The 22,436-nt window shown below is 47.8% G+C and overlaps 3 protein-coding genes across 13 annotated transcripts in view; 1 reads left to right on the top strand and 2 right to left on the bottom strand.

Annotated features, from left to right (window-relative positions):
• Positions 1-60: 60 nt before the first annotated feature.
• On the bottom strand, positions 61-21,589 carry DDB2 (damage specific DNA binding protein 2). Of its 8 annotated transcripts, XM_065637089.1 has the most exons (13): positions 21,080-21,167; positions 17,551-17,613; positions 15,376-15,419; positions 15,081-15,264; positions 11,551-11,681; positions 10,267-10,458; positions 9,268-9,413; positions 5,844-5,943; positions 4,268-4,445; positions 2,982-3,127; positions 2,544-2,708; positions 2,198-2,243; positions 64-1,527 (listed from the first exon to the last, which is right to left on the bottom strand). In XM_065637089.1, exons 4-13 carry the CDS (start codon positions 15,250-15,252, stop codon positions 1,277-1,279), a joined length of 1,527 nt encoding a protein of 508 aa, XP_065493161.1. In that variant the 5' UTR covers positions 15,253-15,264; positions 15,376-15,419; positions 17,551-17,613; positions 21,080-21,167; the 3' UTR covers positions 64-1,276. The 8 variants fall into 8 exon arrangements, with proteins under 8 accessions (XP_065493165.1, XP_065493161.1, XP_065493162.1 ...); XM_065637090.1 differs by lacking the exons at positions 17,551-17,613; positions 21,080-21,167 and adding an exon at positions 21,467-21,589 and having other exon boundaries at positions 15,376-15,422; XM_065637088.1 differs by lacking the exon at positions 21,080-21,167 and having other exon boundaries at positions 15,376-15,422; positions 17,551-20,894.
• Positions 20,886-22,436, top strand: part of PACSIN3 (protein kinase C and casein kinase substrate in neurons 3) — a 21,585-nt gene continuing 20,034 nt past the window's right edge. The window contains exons 1-2 of one of the 4 annotated variants that reach the window (XM_065637095.1): positions 20,886-21,062; positions 21,975-22,158. The gene's annotated coding sequence lies outside the window, so the exon portion shown is untranslated. Of the gene's footprint in view, positions 21,063-21,304; positions 21,345-21,974; positions 22,159-22,436 lie in introns of those variants that run through there. The other 3 variants (XM_065637094.1, XM_065637097.1, XM_065637096.1) reach the window with 3 other exon arrangements.
• LOC135989813 (proline-rich proteoglycan 2-like) lies at positions 21,231-22,022 on the bottom strand. The gene has a single exon (XM_065636876.1). It carries the CDS (start codon positions 22,020-22,022, stop codon positions 21,231-21,233), a length of 792 nt encoding a protein of 263 aa, XP_065492948.1.

The following is a 22,436-nucleotide window of genomic DNA, read 5'->3' as shown; positions in this document are numbered from 1 at the left end:
TTGGAAAGCAGGCAGAACTTACTGCCATATACCCCCTCCCAAAGTAAATCCCTGATTTACAATCCCACTTAAAACAGAGTAAGAATTGAGAGAAACTATTTTTGACTGCACCAACCACGCACACATACAGCTTAAAATGCAACCTGCCCAACTTGGAAGGGTCCATTGTAGACACAGTACTGGGACTGGTACTTGCACCACTGTTCTAGATCTCTTAGCCCTCCCACAGAAAGGTCAGTAACTTCTTCCCTCAAACAAAAGCAGTTGAGCAGAATGCTCAAAGCAGCCACGCTCTGTATCAAAGAAGAATTTCACTTCAGTATAAAACTTTATTAATATCAATACTGAGAAACTATAAAAGTGAACACAGAGAATCTGAGCAGGCCTGGAGCCCGTCCCATCCATCAACCTCTGGGACACCAGCAAGGTCCCAGGCAGACTTGTAAACAAACTAGAAAAAGCAAAACTTTTCAGTTTAACAGCAGTCTTGAGATTTGGCTCTGAGCAGGGGTGTTTGGAAGAAATTCCTCATTTCTGTTTTACAACGTTTTTATCCAACCTTCTGAAGCACATAGGCACAAGTGAAAAAAATTACCCAATCAGTGGCAAGAAAAAGCCTAGAGCTCTGAAAATGGAAACTACAGAATCACCGGATTGCCAGCTCCATGCTGCCCTTCCATCCCATGAGGCAGGTAAAGAGTTCTGGCATCATCATGTTCTTTGTGGTCTAGTTAAACAGCTGCAAGCACAGATTCTCTAAGCCTGAGGTCTTGACAGATGTGCATTTTCCAAAGAATCTTGCATATGGGAGAGGCTGGTGTTTCTTAAGCTACCCAAGCTACCCCTCACCTCAACCCTGAGAACATTCTACCTTTTCAGGACATCAACCTTGTTAGCAAAGGGTTTCTTAGCTCAGTTTGACTTGAAGAGGCTGGGGACCCTGTCATGAGCTGCTCCACAGCAGACTACGGGAGATGGGAACCTCTGACAAGTGATGACAAGCAGATGCGGCAGGCTGGAAGCAGTAACTTCAGCAGGATCTGAAAACATCTCAGAAGTTTTCCTAGTGCCTCGGAAAATGTGTGGTAACTCCACTTGGAAGAGGAACTGAGTACTGACAGAACTTGCTAGAAGGGGAAGCAAAGGGAATCAGGGAAGCAAAATCAGATCCAGGGAGGAAGGACAAAGTAGAAGTCTAATGCCCTGCACGGCTTATACTGCCCATTGCCAACACTGAATTTGTACCCTGTGATCCGGAAAGGATCAAAATACTAAATCACTTCTCTAGATCCTTCCCTTTTCGCTTCCTTCCCTGTGATTTGGAATCGTTGCTTTTTGTTCTCATCTCCTCCAGCTCCCAAGGCAGTAAGTTAGCTTTGAGTTTGCTTGTCCCAGGATTTGCCTGCCTCTGCCCTCCACGTCTGGACAAACTCCAGCTTCCAATCCCCTGTTCTGTCATGGTTTTCAAAAGATGTTCTTGCTTCTTGGCCACCATCTCCTCCCGGCTCCAGATCAGAATATTAAAGCCTGAGAGGAAAAATTGAACATTGTGCATCAGAAACTCTACATCAAATATAATACCTTAGGCTATGTCACTTAAATGCCAGAAATTCAAAATGCTTTGTCTGTTCTAAGATATTTCCAAGGTACAGAGGACACAAAGGTATTTATTGCAGACGCTATCTCCACACAGCCATGGAAATTTGATCTAATTAAGAAACATCAATTCCTAATCTTACCTGTCACAGGTCTAAGACCTAAATCTATGACCAGCTCCCTTAATCCCAAACAGCCTGCAAAAAACTCAGTAATCTCAGCTCTGCAGCCTAGGAAATGGGAGAGGGCACAGCCTGGCAGGAAAAGGCTTCCCCCAACATGGTTTTCTGCTGCTGTTAGATGGCTGGCAGAAGGCAGCAGCTCCCTGCTGCAGGGAGGCTGCTCGCTCCTCCGGATTAGCGCTCTCAGGAAACGTTTCACAGGAGGTGACCAGCAACCTGTTTTCTGACTGCAAAGGTGGAAGACTGGAAAGGTCTCAATCAATCTCTTTTACAGATGTAGGAAATTACAGGGGACTGCTATAGCAAGTAGGATTTGGGAAACCCTCACTCACAATTTGCTTCAGCCTGGAGAAACAAGCCTGCCCTTTTCTGGGCCTGGAACCCACCCATGCTTAGCACCCCAGGTTCTCTTTACTTACCCATGCCAGAAGCCAGAGTGTCTCCCATAGGGTTAAATTTATTGAGCTGAAAATGGAAACACGGTCAGAGTCTGTTTATGTAACAGAGTCATAAGAGCACTGGGGCTTATATAACAGTAACAAACCATCTGGAAAACCCAACATTCCCTAAAGAGTATCACAGAAAACCCACGTATGAGCATGGGCCAGCCCTGCTCGAGTCAGCAGCTTTAACTGGCAGTCATACCCCCACGAGAGCACGGGTCTGTCACAGGTAAAGAGGATAATCCTGCTGTTCCAGTCTCTCACCCCCATCCCTTGGCTGCGGTTCAGTACAGAGCTGCTGGTCCTTCTAGCTTCAACTCACCGAGATGATACCAGAAGCATTTGGATCATGGAGCTGACAAACCATCTCCCCGGTGTTTCCATCAAATACATCAACAGTTCGTAGCTCATTCACCGTGTACCCTGGGAACTTAGGGTCTGGGTAGCGACCTGCTACAATGAGGTCATAGCGAGGATGCCATGTTGCCTGGTCATAGAGCAGAGTGATGGCGAGTTCAGAGAAAGGGACAGAGTTCACACAGACACACAGCAACCAGTACTGTGAGAAACAGCTTGTGCATCCCACCCACAGCCTGAGGAACATGGGTATCCTCAGAGCACTGCTCTGCTGGGAGCTGCAGCAGTATGAACATCCACCCACCAATGTAGTACCCTGACCAGAATCAGACCCTTTCTGTTTTACAGCTGGCTGATCGCACCAGGCATGATACTCCTCTCAAACTGCACTGGCCTAACTCACCTTAATAGGCGTGAGGTGCTGAAACTGCCGATGTGGGTGTGGGATCAGATGCTGTGGCTTGGTCCAGTCTGAAGATGAATAAACCCTGATTTCACTGCGCTGATCTGTGCTCAGGAGCTTGGCACCATCTGTTGGGCTGAAGTAAGCTGGGAAAAGGCGACAATCAGGCAAACAAAAGGTCACAATGCTGTGGCTGACAACAAACATAAAAGTCACATTTCTCTGATTGGAAACCCACTGCTATTTCTTTAATGGGGGTGTGATATTGCCATCTGTCCCAAAAGACAAGACTACCTGTCTCTAACAAACTTAAAACTTTTACAACAGTAAGCTGAAACCCACATAGAAGAATCATTCTCATTTTAGAATCATAGAAAGAGACATTGCAAAGAACGGAACTTGCTCATTCAAATAAAAAGTTAGCAGAAAAGCTGAAGACAAACACCTGCAGTTTGGGCCTCCATGAACTGGTAAAACTGCACCCAAGAAACAGAGATTTGAGTCTCATGCTCTGTTTTTGTCAAAGGAACTGCCCCAATAAATTCAGTTTTCTGATCTCAGCCACTGCTGATGCCTCCACACTCACCTCTCAAGGCACAGTGCCAGTTTGTATGGCAAGTCTAAGACTATGCCAGTTTGTCATGAATGAGTGATTTAGGGTCCTGCTTGCCACAAAGCAGTGTTTAGGTCACTTAAAGTGTGACTTAACAGAGTTCGATGGCAAGGTTCACTCCATTACTGCATGGAGGAAATATGCCAAGTGGAATTGGATGAGAGCTGTTTTAAAGTGATTTCTATGGGGACAGGAGATGTGAAAAGGTAGAGAGAGGCTCTCCCATTGAGTCATGATGTTCAGAATAGAGCCCCCGGCTTTCCACACTCCTTCTCAGAGAAAAGCCCAGGTGTGGCTGGATCCAAACTTAGTCTCACACTTGGTCAATGGTTTATGTTGAAGGGACATAAAGGGTAAGGCAAAACAGGTAAGGGATTACATGTCTTTATGGCCAAACGATTATATGTGCACACCCGATTCTTTATGTCACTTGGCTAGGATTTCAAAGTTGCACCATTCTGCATCTCAGCCTGCTTACCTCCCTTCTGGGGGCCTGGGGTCAGGCCACCCTGTCCACCTCCCCGCCTGTGCCCACTCGTTCCTACTGCCTTCCTTGCTTTAACATTAGCTACTGCGCAACTTCAAATCTGAGCGAAAGCTAACATTGCCACAACAATAAAAGCTGAGCTGAGTGGACTCTGCAGACATCCATGCAACGAAATCCTTAACTCACCTGCATTAACAGGTTTGTCATGAGGAAGTACGTGAAGAAAATTCATTTTGTTTTTGATGTTTCTAAGGTCCCAGATTTTGACTGTCTGATCTACAGACGCTGTGGCCAACAACCACTCACATCGGGAGTTAAACTCCACATGAGTCACCTTCTTCCTGTGCAATTTCAGCTTCCAAATCTGCAGCAGCGGAAACAGAAAATAACACAGAAAAAAATAATCACAGTCTGGAGTAAAGAAATGGAAAAATAATCTACTGATGCAGAGTAAAGAGGTCACACATTTACAGAGTAACTTCTAAAATACACCAAGAGTTTATCCACTGGAAACAAGAAAGGAGAAGAATGATCTTGGGAACTAACTGTTTAATTCTAGGAGAACTCTGATCCACCGAATTTACCCTAATTTATTAAAGCTATGAGAAAGGAAAACACAATCCCTGATTCATGGAGGGAAGTATTTAGTGCCACTGTATAAAGCAAGATCACATCTGAAATATTTTACGCAGTGTCAGTCTTCCACCTGCAGAAAGATTAAAACAAACTGCAACAGGTACAGAAAATGCGCTGCCAAGAAAATAATAAGGAAGGGCCTGCTTTGTAGAAGACCTTATCTTTGCTTTGCTTATCTTAGTAAAAAAGGTGATAGGAGATATAACTGGCTTCTAGAAATGTATCAGCAAAGAAACATGAGGGTAGGAGAAATATTTCAATTAACAGGAACAAATGGATATAAACTGGCCATGAATAAATTTATATCTGAAGCTGAAAGATTATTTCCAATCCAAAGGGCAAAAATGGCCCATCCTCCCTACAATAACGGGCATCTCCCAAGTGCAGAAAAGGCTGTCACATTCTTTCAGGAGAAGAAAAAAAAGAAAGGAAGCAACTAACATTGAATAAGCACAAGTCGTTTGGAGCATTCCTGACTCTGCCCAATACTGTACCCAGCTGCCTCTGGCTACAGCTCACTGGGTGGCAAACCCTTACAGATGTTACCCTCACAGGCAAGAGAAATGGTAATTCCAGTGTGACAGTACAGCAGGCTCTTGAAAGTAGGGCCCACTCTAACTTAAGTGTCTGTACTAGTTCAGACTGGAAGGCACAGGCTGCCTCTGCCTGCCCTCTCGTGTCTAATGGCAGCAGTGCAACTTCTATCCCCACAGTTGCTGAATTCCTGCTGTGTCGCTGCTCCAAGGCCATGGAAGCGTACACATCAAAGCAGCATCTCCTAAATGACTCCCATCAGTGCAATAAGTTTCGGAAATTTTGAAAGTTGTTGGCAGAGGGTGCTCACACCTTCAGGTTACCCTGTAATTACTCTGGCCAGTACCAAATACTCTAAGTGGTAGCATGCGACACAGTCCCTCTGTTTGGGAATTGTTACCGTGACATCCAACAACATGAAAATGTCTAATGAATGCCAGAAGTGGAGGACTTCTCACCACCTAGACAATGGGTGGACTCATCTCCTGAGCTGCAAGATACTTGCTCCTCTTTTCAGGGTCCCTGTAGGGTAGGAAAGCACACAAGCCATGAAGATTCCCGTTGAGGAGTCGCTGCATGCAGCCATACAAACCTCTTCACCGGAAGTGCTGAGCAGGACCACGTTGCCCAAATTATCACCTGTCACCACTGCACGGCAGCTTGCAGAAACATCAACGCTGCAGTACCAGCAACTGGAGGGAAAGACATAAAATCAGTGCTGCCTCCCACAGGGAAGTGAAGGCAGTGGAGCTCTGGTCCAACAAGGGAGACTGCAATAGATTGCAACTGCAACCTCCTGCCTGATGGTGTGGGCCTGAGTATCAGGAAGCAGGACAGTTTACCAGCAAAGCTTTCTGTTGGTGACTGAGTATGAAGCAGAATCATAGAATACCAGGTTGGAAGGGACTACAAGGATCATCTGGTCCAACCTTTCTTGGCAAAAGCACAGTCTAGACAAGATGGCCCAGCACGCTGTCCAGCCGAATCTTTAGAAGCGTCCATTGTTGGGGAACCCACTACTTCCCTGGGGAGATCATTCCAATGGCTGATTGTTCTCATTGTGAAAAAATTCCCTCTTGTGTCCAATTGGAATCTCCCCAGGAGTAACTTGTACCCATTAGCCCTCATCTTTTCCATGTGACTCCTTGTAAAAATGGAGTCTTCTTTGTAGTCACCCTTTAAATACTGGAACAATAGCTCCCTAGTCATTTGTGAAGTGCCCATTAGATGAAGTGTGATACATTGGGACAGTGGAACATAACAAGAGGCTGAAAAGCCACTTGGTGCCTGCACATGGACATACCTTGGGAAACATCAGAACACCCTTGTGACGCTGACAAATGTAAAGAAATGGCTTTAATATGATGTTTTCCACAAAACACTGAAGCAGGAGTAAAGACAAAAGCTTTGGACTGGAAACTTGCACATGCAACTTCATGCTCCAGGAAACAAAACTGGATAGAGACTTATCTGATAAAGACATAGGCCTTAAACCCAGCTCTGCTGGGAGGGTTAAGGGCAGCAAGAATAAAGCCGGGGTCCTTTGGGAACTTGTTGGAAAAGCTTCACTTGCAAAGATAAATTATTCGAGAATTCAAGGTCATGGAATTTATCACAGTGAGCCTGAAGCTTCCAGAGGGGCAACAGGGTAAACTGAACCTGAAATTATAACCTGAAATTCAGATTGTGCAGGAATGTTTTGTGGCTTTCCTATGCTACCTGAGCTGCTACAGCCAAAGCAGAACACTGATGGCAATCACGAAGAGGAAGTTATCCTGCTCTTCTCACCTCATACTTTATGAAGTGAAAAGCTGTCTGCATCTGTAAGAGAGGAGATGGTGTCACCAGAAAGCAACACCAGAGGATGCAGACAGCACGCTTAGCTGCTGTAAAAGCCTAAATGCCCTGTGGCTGCCCAGCTTGTCACCCACTCTGCAGGGCTAGGGTCGGGCACGGGAGCCTGTCTCCAAGCTCCCTCACAGACCAATTCATACGAAGAATCTCCTAACACTGGTAAAAATGAAGATGTTAGAGAGCACAAGCAGCAGCGCAGCATTAACCCCGAGGAACAGAGAATCAACCTTGCGGTGCTCCCTTCTCACCAAACATTATGGTGCTCATGGCCACAGTCCGGGGCACGGGAGATCACCTGCACCGCTCTGCCCTCAAGGTCCTGCAGACTTAGGGTACCATCCCCTGATGCCACATAAAGCTTCACTGCCTCATAAGGACTGAACTTCATGTCTCCAAAAGAATCTCCTGGCCCTTTCTGGAATACACACAAAGCCGAGAGGCATCAAGGTTAGAGTGGAAGACAAAAATCTTAATACAACATTCATCTCCTGGAACACACTGCTGGTTTCCCTAGGTACAGTGCAGTGCTTGCTGACAGGGCACGTACATAAGAGCTCTTTTTTTCCAATCTCTTTCCCATCTGAGCACAAACATTCTGAGCCTGTAAGTTCAACCCCATCACTTTGGGCTGCACACATAATTAGCAGCATTGCTGCTTCTGCTATGGGGGTAGGACTAATCTGCAGTGAATCACCTGGCTCAGACCAGGCTTAGGAGATCACAAGCAAAATCAGCACCATTCCACGCAGAAACAACATAAAACCTCATGACAGCCCTGCACTAAGCTTTTCTTAAAGAGACTTCATTCACCGGTTCTCCACAGGCTGCTTCCAATGCTGTATCTGGTCTTTCTCAAGGTACCAGCAGGCAGGAAAAGAGCAGTGCAAGGAGAAATGCTACTGCTAACCTCATGGCACAGGAATCTTATGTTCTGTGTTGTGTTATACTGTTATGGTTTTTTGTTATGTTTTTTTCACCTAATCTGCCTACTGAGAAAATGTGGAAACCCTACACAAAGACAGAAAAAGAAGGATGCTAGCTGGGAGTCCCCAAACTCTTTTGATACTCAAGCGCACTCCATCTGCTGCTCACAGAGCAGCTAATGAAGTCTCACTGTAAATACTAGATTTCAAGAAGACAATGAAGATTTTAAAAGGCCCTCCCACAGAGCCTGCCTGTCCTCACAGCAGCGGGAGGATGGCATGCCCTGTCCAGTCCAGGCATCATTGCTGTGACAGGCATCCCACTGGGATACGAGATCTCATGTCCCAGGACCCAGCCTATCTCTCCTTGCTCACCTGGTCAGGCAACCCAGCACTTCTTGGGATCACCTGTGCCCTATTACAAGGTTGCAGCTGGAATAGCCAATTTGGAAACCAACCATGAAAGCTGCCACTCAGAAAGAATCAGGTGGGGAAAAGTAAAGAGGAGACTAACCCAAATTCCCTCACTTACCTTTAAGTAAAGTTCAAGTGAACTGAAGTAACTAATTGAAGTGCTCAGGCCTCCTCATGAATCCACAGAAAACGCAACTGTCTGAGAGGGTGATTGTAAGCACAGGCAGACAGAGTTGCTTCTAGTGATTAATATCCTCTTTCCACTCATTACTGAAGTAGCCCAGACACTTAATTTTGGTATTTTACATAAGCATCAAAAGTTAGGTAGAATGAACTGGGGTAATCCTTATGACACGAATCACTTGAAGTCAGTGGCGTTTATGCAGAAGCACTAATGGGACTATAAACTGTCCTGTAAAAATCATCTGACAAGGAGCACTGCTAACATGTGAAAAGACTAAAAGGTCCCCAGGACACAGAGCTATGGAAGGTTTAAGAACAGACAGCTGAGGAAATCCACTGGCACCCCCACGATCTCACATGTATAACAAGAAGTAAGCAGCATCAAAGACTCCCTCCCCTTCAGGAAGAAAAGCTCTCTCTTACCCACCACCCCCTTTCAGGGAAAAATAAAAAGGGAGAGTGAACCTCTCTGGAAGAGAGAGCACTCCTGAAATTCAGAGAATAAACAACATGTATGTGGAGAAGAGGAAGCCCAGCTCTCACATATTAGAGGCAAACATATCTCTCTCTCTTTCTCTCTCTCTCTCTGTAGCGCTCCTGCCAGCAGGACACAGAGGCCCAAAGCATTGCTGTATTTCTTACTCCCAGTCCTCGGTGCTGGTGAAGACCCGGACAGTATTGCCATTAAAATCCTGCAGGGTGGTAGTGCCGGCAACTGACGAAGTGTACAGCTGACTAGGGTTAAAAGGGTTAAACTTCATTCCTGTGATGGCCCCTCCAGCTCCCATCTACAAGGAAGGGGATGAACAAAAGAAAAATCCACTGAGTGACGGGGAAGGAGAAAAGTGTGTTCTGTAAATCTGCATTCACTGCTATGTCCTTAACAGCAACAGTGAAACACACCACAGCCGTTCGAGGGGGCAGACACAACTGTGTCTTCCCACAGGATGGCTGTCTATACAGCTACCCTCCTGGAGGGCAAAACTGCAGCTCCTTCAGTCCCCACGCAATGTACTCCTTAGTTGGCTGGCACTACACTATTTACAAAAAGAAAGATAGCTCTGGAACTTCTGGAGGATAGACCTCCTCCCAGTGCATGCCTATGTGAATTTAGAAAGCGAACAGAAGTCAGTCTTTGGGCCCCTGTCAGAATGGGAATGGCTGAATACAGCAACAAGGGGCATGTCAGCTATAGAAACCATTGATTCTACCTTAGTTTCTCACTTTAAATAAAGGGACTTCGTTTCCCCGTACTCAAAGATGTTTCCTCATTTGACACAGAATAAAAGGTGAGCAGAGAAAGATAAAGACCTAAAACAGACAGACCCTTTCTGCCTACTTTTCTTCTGGCATCCCTTTAAGATAACTGTTTTGCTAGTTGCTGTATTATTTTTCCACTGAGCACACAGCAAGTGCTGCTTCATTATGAACTTAATCAACACGCCTCAGTTCTCCTCAGTGCTAGAACAGCCTGGGACCTGGGAACAGACTTGCTGTTGCACCTCAGTCCTGCCTCACAGCTGGCTACTCTGCAACCCAAGACCCTGACATGCTTCTCACAACAGAGCCCAGTTTTGATCTGCAGTATTTGATGGTGCTCCAGTCTTCCCTCCCACCCATTCCATGCACCCAGAGGCTTACCCCTTTGATGAAGCAGGTTTTAGTAAGTACTTCATAGTCCCAAAGGATAATGTCTCCACCTTTGGAACCAACAGCTACAGTACTGGGGTGTGTTGGATGCCATTCCAGGCATGTCACCCTTCTGTCAAAGGGACTTGCTGTTCGAAAGAGGCGGTATGAGGCAAGAGAACGCAGGAAGGGCAGCTGCAGACACTGTTAAGAAGATAAAGAGATTTATGACTTTTGCAGGGATCACTGAGATTCTCTGAATGAGTAGTGCTACCAATTTCTAACTACCATCAGTGTTAGTACATTCACACAAAATTCTAAGCCTCTCTGTAGAATGAAGAACATGCTCTCCCCAGGGGAAATAGCCTGTGACCACACAAATCCACATCAGCCACAGCACTCAGAAAGCAGAGAACTGAGAGACACCATACTTTAAATGATGTACAGGGAGTTAATCCTCGTGGGCTGAGCTAAGAAGGCAAGACAATTAACATTAACAAGGAAGGAGAATGTGTCTCCACATCAGTAAAAGGCACTTACAACTATCTACGTCTTTACTGAGCATCCCAAAATATTACACATCATCCAGAGATAAAATATTATGATCCTCCATCCAAACGACCTGCAACTCAACTATACAGCTTAAGAGTGAACAGAACACTTGAAACAGTGCATTAGACACCATGACACGATTGTATTATTATTCAGTTGAGGAATAGGCACTGCTTGGATGAGCTTGGTGATTTCTTTATCATTTGGATACTTAAAAGAGATAAATCATATGGAAGATAAAGCTACCCCAGGTGCTTCTCATCTCTGGGTGTTACAGAAAAAGTTGATTTTCAAATGAAAGGAGTATGGCTCTGAAAACAGTAAAACATTACGGACTTGACGGAATATGTCTGCGAAGAGGAAAAATCAAAACAAAACCTGACATGATTAGCAAAGCAGAGTGTATACAAAATAGTATGACAAAACAGACAGATTAGTGTGCAAAAGTAGCACTGTGCAATAACTCAAATGGTAGAGCAGGTAAATTTAAATATGATTCAAGGAAGAACAGAATTAAGAGGGATAAAATGTAGAGTGACAGGGCCAGGTCAACCAAAAGGGAAAGCCACCTCAGCTCTTGCATTTTACAGGATTAAGAAACATAAATGTTCAACAGACTTGGAGCCACAAACTCTGTGTGTGAGGAACTTTAAGCCCCTTTAAAGTTTCCCTGTGTGTGTGTTCAAGATGTTTTTATGTAGGGAGCTGAGATGCCCAGCAAGTCATGAAGGGGAAACTTCTCACCTGCCTGAGCTGTGCTCGAATGGAGCCTCCCAGCATGTTCTGGTAGACATAATGAACAATGCTGCGCTGCCGCTCCAGCTGATGGAAAAGGACTTTGTTGTTTCTCACCACAGACCCACCTCCACTCCAACCTGACAGAGAAAAAGAGTAAAACATACTGAGGGCACGCACCTGTCACACTCAATAAAAAACACAGGAATATATCTGCATTTGCTGCTAAATCCATGAAAAGCTTGAGCCACAAGGTAAGTCTCTAAATGATTCTTGCATCTCTAAGGTGCAGCAGCCTCTGCAATTATGAAGCCAAGTGCTTCCCATAGGCTGCCAGAGCTTTGCATATGCTTCTTGATAAACCTTCCCTCTCCTTGCTGAAGATTTATCAAAAAGAGAACAGGAGAGGACTAAAGCAAAGCCATAGGTGGTGCATCTCTTGGACAGTAAATAATTTGAATGGTTCATACCCAAAATACAATGAAGGCATCCAGAGCCCCAACAACTTGGAAATAGTCCATGGAAGGTGGTAAGCCCGAGAACAGCAAAGGAAAGGTCAGACGTGTGACCAGCACAAACATCAACATCTGAAAATTCCCCAAGCGTAGCAACGTGGGTTCCCATACAGTTCCTGAAATGCCTTGTCATGAATCAGAATTTTCGATCTGTTTGTGCTGTAGCCTGTACAGTCTGCCTAGAGCACTCAGAGTTTTGTTTTTGATAATAGACTTGCTGACGCCTCATCGCCTGAAAACCTCTCTGTTTGGAGTGATTTTTGCTGAGAGTACAGCATGGTTCTATATTTTGTTCATGTTCTAAGTTTTTATCTTCAGGGACTTTTGCATAAAGAACAGATCTATTCAGTCCTGTGTCTGTAATCTAATCATCCCCACGGCAATGGTTTGTAACAGCCCAGGGGATCCAGACGTCAAATGGGAAAGTAGCATTTCTTAAGAAACAAAAATGACATTTTAATTTAAGGGTATTTATCAAGGAAAAAAAAAAAAAGACCAAAAACATAGGGATCATTATATATGATTAGAACCTAAATGAAATCTTTCTTTAATGCAACGCTGGAGCCTCGAAATGCATGGGTGAGAAACTAAATTTCTTTGTTCACACGCCAACATAGTGCAAACACTTGTCACACCTGTTGAAATAGGTATAAAGGTATTAATATTCTAATTCCTTTTTTTTTTCCCCCAGAAGAATTAGCACCCACAGTTCCTTCTTCAGGTGTGATGGAAATAGAGGTATTTTTTCCAAATTCTCTTTTATTATAAAGGATAATTAAATAAGAAACAAACTTCAGGCCTTTTTAGAATCTGCTGGAAGAAACCCTTTAAAGAAGTGTTTCAGTTGCAAGAAACTGAAACCGTTCTATACGGCTCAGGAGAAAAAAATACTTTTTCCAAAACACAGAATCATAGAATCATTCCAGTTGGAAGAGACCCTCAGGATAATAGAGTCCAACCATAACCCAACTCTAGCACTAAACCATGTCCCTAAGAACCTCATCTAAACACCTTTTAAGCACCTCCAGGGATGGTGACTCCACCACTTCCCTGGGCAGCCTGTTCCAATGCCTGACAACCCTTTCTGTGAAGAATTTTTTCCTAATATCCAATCTAAAGCTCCCCTGGTGCAACTTGAGGCCATTTCTTCTTGTCCTATCACTTGCTACCTGGGAGAAGAGACCAACACCCTCCATGCTACAACCTCCTTTCAGGTAGTTGTAGACAGTGATAAGGTCTCCCCTCAGCCTCCTTTTCTCCAGGCTAAACAGCCCCAGTTCCCTCAGCTGCTCCTCATAAGACCTGTGCTCCAGGCCCCTCACCAGCTTCATCGCCCTCCTCTGCACTCTCTCTAGTATTTCACTGTCCTTCTTGTGATGAGGGGCCCAAAACTGAAAACAGGATTCAAGGTGGGGCCTCACCAGTGCTGAGTACAGCGGAATGATCACTTCTCTAGTCCCACTGGCCACGCTATTCCATATATAAATCAAAACTGGAACACAGAATGGAAAAGCTCAAATAGAAAAGTCTTCATCTTTTGAAAAAGGGCTTAAGGGAAAAATATTATTTGCCTCATTTTTCCGAAGTACTAGCTACACCCAATTCCCTCTGAATCTTACAGGAACTGCAGATGCTCACCAAATCTGAAAATCAGGCCATGAAGTTACAATGAAAATCATGTAGCCAAATGAACTACAGAAGATGCTTTAACTATCCACAGTTATACACAGAACTCCTTTCAAACAGAGTATTTTGCCTCCACGTCTGCTGTTCACACTGCCAACTGCTCCAAGTTTGGAGTTACATACCAGACAACGGAAACTGCAGAACTCCTCTACCTCTGTTGAAAAACACTTTAATAATTTCTGGATCCTTAAAGCCAAAATTGTACAGGAAGCGTGCAGTACTTCCACACAAGGAAGTAACTGCAGTGATCTCCAAACAAATAAAGGAATTATAGGTTTTATCTGAGAAACGTAGACTGAGGGGAGACCTTATCGCTGTCTACAACTACCTGAAAGGAGGTTGTAGCGTGGAGGGTGTTGGTCTCTTCTCCCAAGCAACAAGTGACAGGATGAGGGGCAACAGCATCAAGTTGTGCCAGGAGAGGTTTAGATTGGATATTGCAAGGGTTGTCAAGCATTGGAACAGGCTGCCCAGGGAAGTGGATCAGTCACCATCCCTGGAGGTGCTTAAAAGACTTGTAGACATGGTGCTTAGGGACATGGTTTAGAGGTGGGCTTGGCCGTGGCAGGTTAACGGTTTGACTCGATGATCTTAAGGGTCTTTTTCAATCTAAATGATTCTGTGATTCTATGTAAATAGTCCTTACTGTAGCTGAAGCCTACACAACCTCCTTGATAACGCACAGCATTACCCTTTCCAGTATCTCAAAACTTAACCACCTCTCATTATATCGAAAACCTTTAAGAGATTTTTTTTAAGTAACATATTAAAGGAAAAAAATGCACATGAGAAGTGATAATTGAAAATTCTCTTCAGTCTAATCTGAACATTGAGGTAGAAAGTATTCCTACTTACTGTAGCAAAAGTTAGAATATACAAGGCATTGGGTAAAAACGCCAGTTCAGACTACATGCTGTAGGATACCAACCTTATGATTATGAAACTGCATTAAGAATTGCATGGGAGAGGAAACAATGCATTACCAAGACTGGTCTGTCCTACAATAAAGCAGATGCCTGGTAATTCAGGAATTTCATGAAAATTAACCAGCCTCAAACGAGCTGTGACAGCATCTTCAGTGAAGGGGCTTCTACCAAGGTGTACGGAATCTCAAAAATGAAACACACGTGCATGCATTCACACACACACACTCACTAGACAGATAACCAGAGGATGCGCTACCCCAGTACATGTCTGTGTATCACTTCAATATATAACCCCACCTAAACACTCATGTCTGAACATGCTTCTCGGCATTCTCCCTCTTCAACTAGTTGATGCCTGTCATTTACGGTAAATCCGGTTGGGAGAAACAGTAAGGACCTGAGGAAACATTACCGATTTTCTCTGGGAGTTTGGATGTTTTCCTCACAAACAACCTCTTTGCTTGTGGCTCATTCCCTAGTTGCTCGCATTCCAGTTTCCTCTTCCCAGCTGATTTTGCCTCTTCCGGACAATGCTCATGTGCCCTCTCATGCTTCTTGTCCTTTGGCTGGTTCACTGGAGCCATTCTGTCTAACCACTAAAAGCAAACAAAGCATGGAAGGTAAGACTGTCATACACTTTCAACTAGAAGACGGAGAGGAAAACTGGAACAAAACATATCCCAGTGGTCTGAAAGTAGTGATTATACCTGTACCCTCGTTCATCAGCAGGACACTAGCTTTTTGTTGCGCTCTGCTGGAGAGAGGAACTGCTTCAATAAATTCTTCTTTGTTCATGTATTAAAATGAACGTATCCTAAAGCATTAGAATATGTTTTGACAGATGGGCTTCTACTGAACTTTTAAGCTTAAAACCCACAGATCTGCATAAAGTACATCTGCGAAACCACATAATACCCTACTGTTTCTCTAGTAGCTCACACTGAGCTCTTCGGATTCAGCTAAGAAAAAGGTCAGAGGTTTTATGACGATGGCCAGGGCCGACCGGTCTTGCACCAAATATGCTCAGAAGACACTTCCTATTTAACAGCCACTTTTCCCCACAACCACCACTCGATATTCGGACTGGGCTCCTGCCCTAGCTGGCAGCCACACCCGAACGGCTCTCCTGACCAGCGGTGGGCGCCAGCGACTCGTGCCTCGCGTTGTGACACCCGAAATGCCCCCCAGCCCCCTGGCCAAGCGCGGGCCTCCCAGCGCCCGGCCTTCCCGCCCGCCGGCGGCGGCGTCACCCGCCCTGCGCGCGGCGCGTTCCCCCAGGGCGTCCTCCGCCAACGGCCTCGCACACGCTGAGCCGCGCTGGCGCTGAACTTATTTATAATTCGTGAATCGCTGTCAGGGGCATCTGCCCGTGTTAAAGATAGCTCGGCAGGCACCGCGCAAGCTTCTCCGAATAGCGCCCACCATGCGCCTCCGGGCCTCGCCCGGCCCCGCGGGGCCGCCCCTCCGCGCCGCGGCCCCCGGGCCCCAGCGCCGGCCCAGGCCCGGCTCCCCCGCGGCATGGGCGGAAAGAGCCGCCCGCTCTCACCTGCGCTCCTGCGGCCACCGCTCCCCCGCCGCGGCTGAGGACGGCGGGCGGCAGCCGGCCCCTCCCCCGCCGTTTCATAACCGGGGCGGGAAGGGGGGGCAGCGGCGCCCGGCGCGGCCCCGCGGGAAGGCCCCGCCGGCCGCCCCTGGGGAGCGGCGCAAAGCCCGGCGGCCCCGCCGACCCTTCGCCAGCAAGGAGCAGCGGCCTCGGCAGCAGGAGGTCGGGGAGGGCCAGGGGTGCCCGCCCCAGCCATCGTTACCCTGTGCGGCCTCCCCGCCGGCCATCAGCCTGAGCAGCACCCGCCGCTCCGCTGGCGCGGGGCTCCCGCTGCGCTGCGCCCACGGCCCGGCCTGGAACGGGCACAGCCTCCGAGGTGCCCTTCGGCAGCTTATTGTTGTTGTTCTGGCAGAGGACTTAAAATCTTACATACTTCATTAGTTTCCAGAGCACCAGTTGGGATATTAAAGCTGTATGGTAAGGACCCAAAATACATCAACCAAACAGCAACCAAAAAAAAAAAAAAAGGTACTATTTCAAAACGCAATTTCCATGAGATGCACCTGGTGTTGGAACTCAGAAAAAAATACACTTTAAAGGCAGATTAAAAAGCCACAGCATGACCAGCTCAGAGACTACTGGATCTTACTTATGAAGCAGAAACGAATGGGGAAGGAAGAGCCCGACAGCGCAGCTGGGGGTACCAGCACATCCCCCCTCACCTGCCGAGGAGGCTGCTGTCTGCCCGCCCTGCTGTCTGGGGAACCTTATCTCCGGAGCAGCAGGGCCCCATGCTTCAGTCCCACCAGTAACTATGCTGAGTAATTAAAGTCCCGTCATCCACGCAGCTGGCTATGAACACACATCCTAAAATACATACATAACCACTACACGAATTGTGGGGCTTTTAGGTTTGGGTGTTGTGTTGTTTTGTTGTTGTTGTTTTTTCTTGCACTATAGTTACATGTGCATTTTCTCACTATTAAGGAATGCATAGAAAAACTGCTAAGAAAAACAACAAAGATCCAGGCTCTACACTTTTCTCCTGCATAGTAACAACGTTGTATTTAGTTGCTGCCATCCTGAGTATCAAAATGACATTCACGAAAAAATCCACGGACAAACAACACAAACTGGTTTTGAACATGTACATCGACCCAATTAGCAAATCTTAAAGTCTTGTCAAGGACTTCTGTAATACACAATATTCTTAGAAATGTACCCATTAGCAAAAAATAGCAAAAAGAATAACTGAACATGCACTTCCCTTCTTCCCTCTGAAGCCTTGAAAGCCTGATTTCCAGGAAGGGAAACTACTACAGAAAAAGTTCCTTCTTACCTTGACAGTGATCACCAGTTTCACCTATAGGTCTGCAGAAGCCATCACCATTGGAGACAGAATCTATGGAGTTCATAAGGCATCACAAACGAAATACTGATTAAGTTACACAAATCTGAATCTCTTTTGGGTTTCATATGCTTTAAAAGGGAAAGGGTACATTTCTAAATTGGTAACTGTAAAAAGGGGCCCTGATGCCCACCTTCTTAAATTAGACTGAAAGACTTGTATTGATTTCAATGTTCTATGTATTAATCCCAAAGAAAACTCTGACACTGTTATCCAAGTTATCTCCAGCAAAGATGCGCAATTCCTGTCCCCGCTCCATTTGTCTCACAACAGTAGCGTCCCCATGCAGAGCACACTCCCAGTAACCCCTGTGGTTCCCTCTTGGAGGTATCATGGTTAGCACTGAGGAGAGGAGAATATTTCAGTTGGAAGGGACCTACAATGATCATCTGCTCCAACTGCCTGACCAGTTCAGAGCTGACCAAAAGCTAAAGCATGTTATTAAGGGCATTGTCCAAATGCCTGTAAACACTGACAGGTTTGAGGCATCAACCACCTCTCTAGGAAGCCTGTTCCAGTGTTTGACCACCCTCTCGGTAAATAAGTGCTTCCTGATGTCCAGTCTAAACCTCCCCTGGTGCAGCTTTGAACCATTCCCACATATCCAATCACTGCATGGATCCCAGGGAGAAGAGCTCAGCACCTCCGTCTCCACATCACCTCCTCAGGAAGCTGCAGAGAGCAATGAGGTCTCCCTTCAGCCTCCTGTTCTCCAAACTAGACAAACCCAAAGTCCTCAGCGACTCTTCACAGGACATTCCTTCCAGCCCTTTCACCAGCTTTGTTGCCCTCCCCTGAACACATTCAAGGACCTTCACATCCTTCTTCAATTGTGGGGGCCAGAACTGCACACAGTGTTTGAGGTGTGGCTGCGCCAACACTAAATAAAGTGCTAAATGCAGTAATTTTATCAATTACTAACACCAAGTTTGCTTTCTCTCTAGAGAATCACCAGATATTTTTGTGATTATTATTCACTAAGGACAAGAATAGCAGACAGTACACAAATCATGCACAGAAGAAATGGCACTGGCCCGGGGCACTGAGCAAGCCAGAGAAAGAGTAATCTGGAAAAAAAAATTCTTATATATATTTGCAGTCTCACAGTCTTCAAACTACAGTATGCATTGAAGTCAGAGGAATATAATTATGTGTGGGCAGAATATTAGGCTTATTTTTACAATGCCTTTTATCTGACATACAATTACGTTGAGGCTCTGCCTTCGTTATGGGATGTGGTTCTCTACCCCAGAATAAAGCTGTCTTGTCACCGGCTCTGGCAAAGCTATATTGTGACTAAGACCATCAGCTTCACGGTTATTTGTAATACCATTAGTATTCTGCCTCCTTGTTGCCAGGATCTTTTTCCAAAGCATGAATATTTTTGACTACTTTAGTCTGACTACTGATGTAAAGAGGACCATTACAGCAACTAGAGTTTGGCATGTGTGTGAAAGCAAGCCTATATTCCACTAAAAAGTAGGAAAAAAATATATAATCCTAAAAAAAGAGAAAGAGTAAATATTATGCCATCTGACCTCCTTCTATCCCATGACCATTATTAAGCTGCCCTGCACCAGGAAAACGAACAAAAATATCACTATTGTAATTACCTTGTTTACCTGAGCGCCCTATTTTCCCTAAGCTATTCCAGCCCCAGAGGGCAGGATCGCAGCAGCCACGCTACATAGCACCCCCACCTCGCAATCAGTATTGGGGGCAGCCAGGCCCCAAATGGAAAGCATCTTAGATGCTCAGTGCATAGGACACCAGTATCAAAATCAGCATGAAAACAAAACACAGGGTAAATGCCAGATATAGCATATTAATATATGATGGATGTTTGCTTTTTCTGTACTTCATTAACATACATTAATTTGATAGTGGAATAAAAATCTCAGAATTCAATTGAATTTGAGACTATCTATGCCAAAGACTTGGGTTTGGTTTTGTTTTAGTAAAATACAAAGCTGATGCTTATACTCTCAACTATGATTAACTTTGAGGATAAAACAAGCACCCTGCATCCCTTTTTGAAAGGATGTTCATGGTCATACCACACCCAGTGACCTGTCATGGGTCCCCACCTTCCAGGGACTCCATGCAGGTAAAAGCAAACACAGGATTTGCCTCAAAACAGATTAAGTGGGATGGTTTCTATTGTCTGCTTTCAAACACAGCAATTCATTGTATCTGAAGGGCCTCAGTACAGTTATTCTTTTAGCTCCTATGAAACCTGGAGCAGTTTTAAAGCAAAAACATCCCAGTACTACTCCAGAGAAGCAGGAGCACAGATTTACAGTATATTCATTCCTCTCTTCCTCTTGCAAGGCTCTTGGTCTTTCCTTTCTCCACCAACCAAATAAACATCACTGCAAACCCACAGCTAGTCCTTGGAGTTCTGTCCTAAGTCATTTGGAAGCAGGCAAGGGAAGACGGGCCAGCAAGGCCTTCCAGCGCTCCTCGTACAAGCCCTGCCCCAGCGTCATGGGGAACTGCACCCAGGGCCTGGCGGTGGAAATGGAAACTCTGGCAGGCAAACTCCCTGGCATTCAGAAAAAGCTGGCTTCAACCAAGAGACTCTGGGGGCTTGAAGATGAGGTCCAGATTATTCAGATAAAGGTTTTCAGAGGAAAGGGAGAGCGACCAAAGAGAGTCAGCAAGAGCGGGCTGAAAGAGAAAGAAGGATGCCGAGCTGATCCAAGGTGAAGCTGCTCTCCAGCCCCAGGGAAAGGGAGCTCCACCACGCCCAAAAGCGAGGGCACAGCTCTCCACTGGGGTGGGAGCAGGGCATGGGGAACCTGCTGGGCCTCCTGCTGCAGCGCACCAGGCTGGCTGCAGGCCCTGCGGGTCAGCTGGCTGGTACCCCACTCAGAATAACTAACTAAAAACTAACTAAAGCCTCAAATCCAGTGGCAACAGAGTAGAGCCCAGTTCCTCAGGGCGGGGCCGAGCAGCTCCTCACAGGGGCCACGTCCCCCCCCGGCCCGGCGCCCGCCATGACGGGGGGCGACCCGGCCGGGCAGCCCTTCCCGGGGAGCGGCCAGCCCCCAGGCCCCTCACCGCGGCTTCGAACCAGCGCCCCGCGCCTCAGGGCCGACCCCAGGTCCTCCCCGCGAAGGGGGAACGGCGGCGGGAGCCGCGCCACCCCCACAGCCCCCACCTGCCCGGGCAGAGCCCGCGCAGCGCCGGCCGCCCGTTAATTGGATCAGCAGCCCAGCGGCGGGGGCGGGGAGGCGGGAGCCGCACTGGAGCTGCCCCACCGCCACCGGAGTGCCCGAGCGCTCGGGCCCGGCCCGGCCCGCCCCGCCGGGAGCTGCTGGAGGCGGGGCGGGAGCCCCCGTGTCCCGCGGCTGAAATAGGGGGAGGGCCCGGCCCGCTCCCAGCCCAGGTGGCCGCTGCCCGCCGAGCTCCCCGCCGTGCCGAGCTGCGCCGCCTGCGAGGTAAGCGGCGGGGTCACCTCTGCCGGGACTGCGGGCTCCGCTCCCCCGGGCGCCTTTGGGACCTGTTCCCCGTGGGGTGCCGGCGGTCCCGGCGGCAGAGGCTGGCCCGGTCCCCGCGGCGGGCAGCGCGGCTCGGGAAGCGCTGGCGGCTGCGAGGGAAAAGTTTCCTCACGGAAAAGGGGCGGGTGGGGGAGGCGGTCCCGGCCGGGCGCTGCGGGTGGGCAGAAAGGGATCGGGAGGCAATTCGGCGCGGTGCGGCTCGGCGCGCAGCGGAGACCCCCGGTAGGCGCGGGGGAGCGGCGGCGGGTCTGCGGTCCCCGGCAAGTTTTTCGCAGGAGGTTGGGGAAGCTCCTGGGAGAGCTTCGGACCCTTCGCGTCCCTTGCAGTCCGGCTGACAGCCTGACCTTCACCGGGTGTCCCGCCGCGGGCCTCCCCGGAGCCGGCCTGCTGCCGCCGCCCCGTCGCAGGGGGCTTCGGCGGCTCCCCCTCCCTCCGGAGCCAGCGCCTCCGCTCTGCTCCGCGGCGGGGACAGGGGCCCCTTTGTGCCGGATCCGTGTTGAGCCGCTTCCCACTCTGAAACCGGAGCCGCGGGCGCTGGCAGCGCTGTGGCGGAGGGGGGCGAAGCGGCTTCCCGGGACCCCCTGGGGGAAAGGGCCTCGCTGGGGCCCGGGCTCGGGGGGCTGCACCCCTTGTTTCAGGAGGGTCCATGCTGTCAGTCTGTGAGCCGGGCTCCTGACGGCCAGAGTGAGGAGTACGGCAAACGGGACCGTCCTGGCCTTGCTGGTCCGCTTCTTTCCCCTGGCCGCTGACAGCGGGCTCGGGGTCACGGGTGGCAGAGCCGGGCGTGGGGCAGGCTGAGGGGTCGCCCGGCCCCTGGCATGCTGCTGGGCTTACCGCGTCCTCTCTGCCTAGGGCAGGAAAAAGCTGATAAACGTCGACGGTATTAGTGGGCCTGAACATCCAGTGCTTGAGAAGACAGTCTATGATTTGTCACTGCGCATGGGAGGAGGGATCCATGATCTCTGCAAAGCTATCGATAAGTGAAGCTAGTGTGGCCCAAACGCGTCAACCAGTTTCACCACTTTCTCTGCCAACTGTGTGTGTTTTGCTTGCTTCAGTTCTTCAGGCTTGCAGAGGGCTCAGCTTGGTGGCAAGGAGGGGGTTAGCTGACCACCTCCGAACGCTTGCTCCTGGCCCTAGGAAGGATCTGGCCTTTTTGTTCACTCTTTAACCCTCCAGACCCAACTGGTGCTCCCTCCCTCCTGAAATGGGAGATGAGCCTCTCTCCCCTTCAAATCAACTGCTGGTCTAATTTGCATAAGGGAATTCCTGATACAATGGTAATTGATTGCAATACAGAACTCCAGCAGAGCC

Source organism: Caloenas nicobarica, chromosome 5 (assembly GCF_036013445.1).
Source record: "Caloenas nicobarica isolate bCalNic1 chromosome 5, bCalNic1.hap1, whole genome shotgun sequence".
NCBI classification, from domain to species: Eukaryota; Metazoa; Chordata; class Aves; order Columbiformes; family Columbidae; genus Caloenas; species Caloenas nicobarica.
Note: the sequence above shows the minus strand (reverse complement) of the source record. Positions and strands in the feature narration are given on the sequence as shown.

Excerpts from the sequence above, each read along its gene's own strand:
- LOC135989813 (XM_065636876.1), bottom strand. The coding sequence starts at position 22,022 with ATGTTCAGGCCCACTAATACCGTCGACGTTTATCAGCTTTTTCCTGCC.
- DDB2 (XM_065637093.1), bottom strand. The coding sequence starts at position 16,292 with ATGAAACGGCGGGGGAGGGGCCGGCTGCCGCCCGCCGTCCTCAGCCGC. Across the intron at positions 5,944-7,353 it reads CATGAGCACCATAATGTTTG|TTGCTGGTACTGCAGCGTTG; the intron begins GTGAGAAGGGAG and ends CTTTCCCTCCAG. Across the intron at positions 2,244-2,543 it reads ATGCTTCTGGTATCATCTCG|CTCAATAAATTTAACCCTAT; the intron begins GTGAGTTGAAGC and ends TTCCATTTTCAG.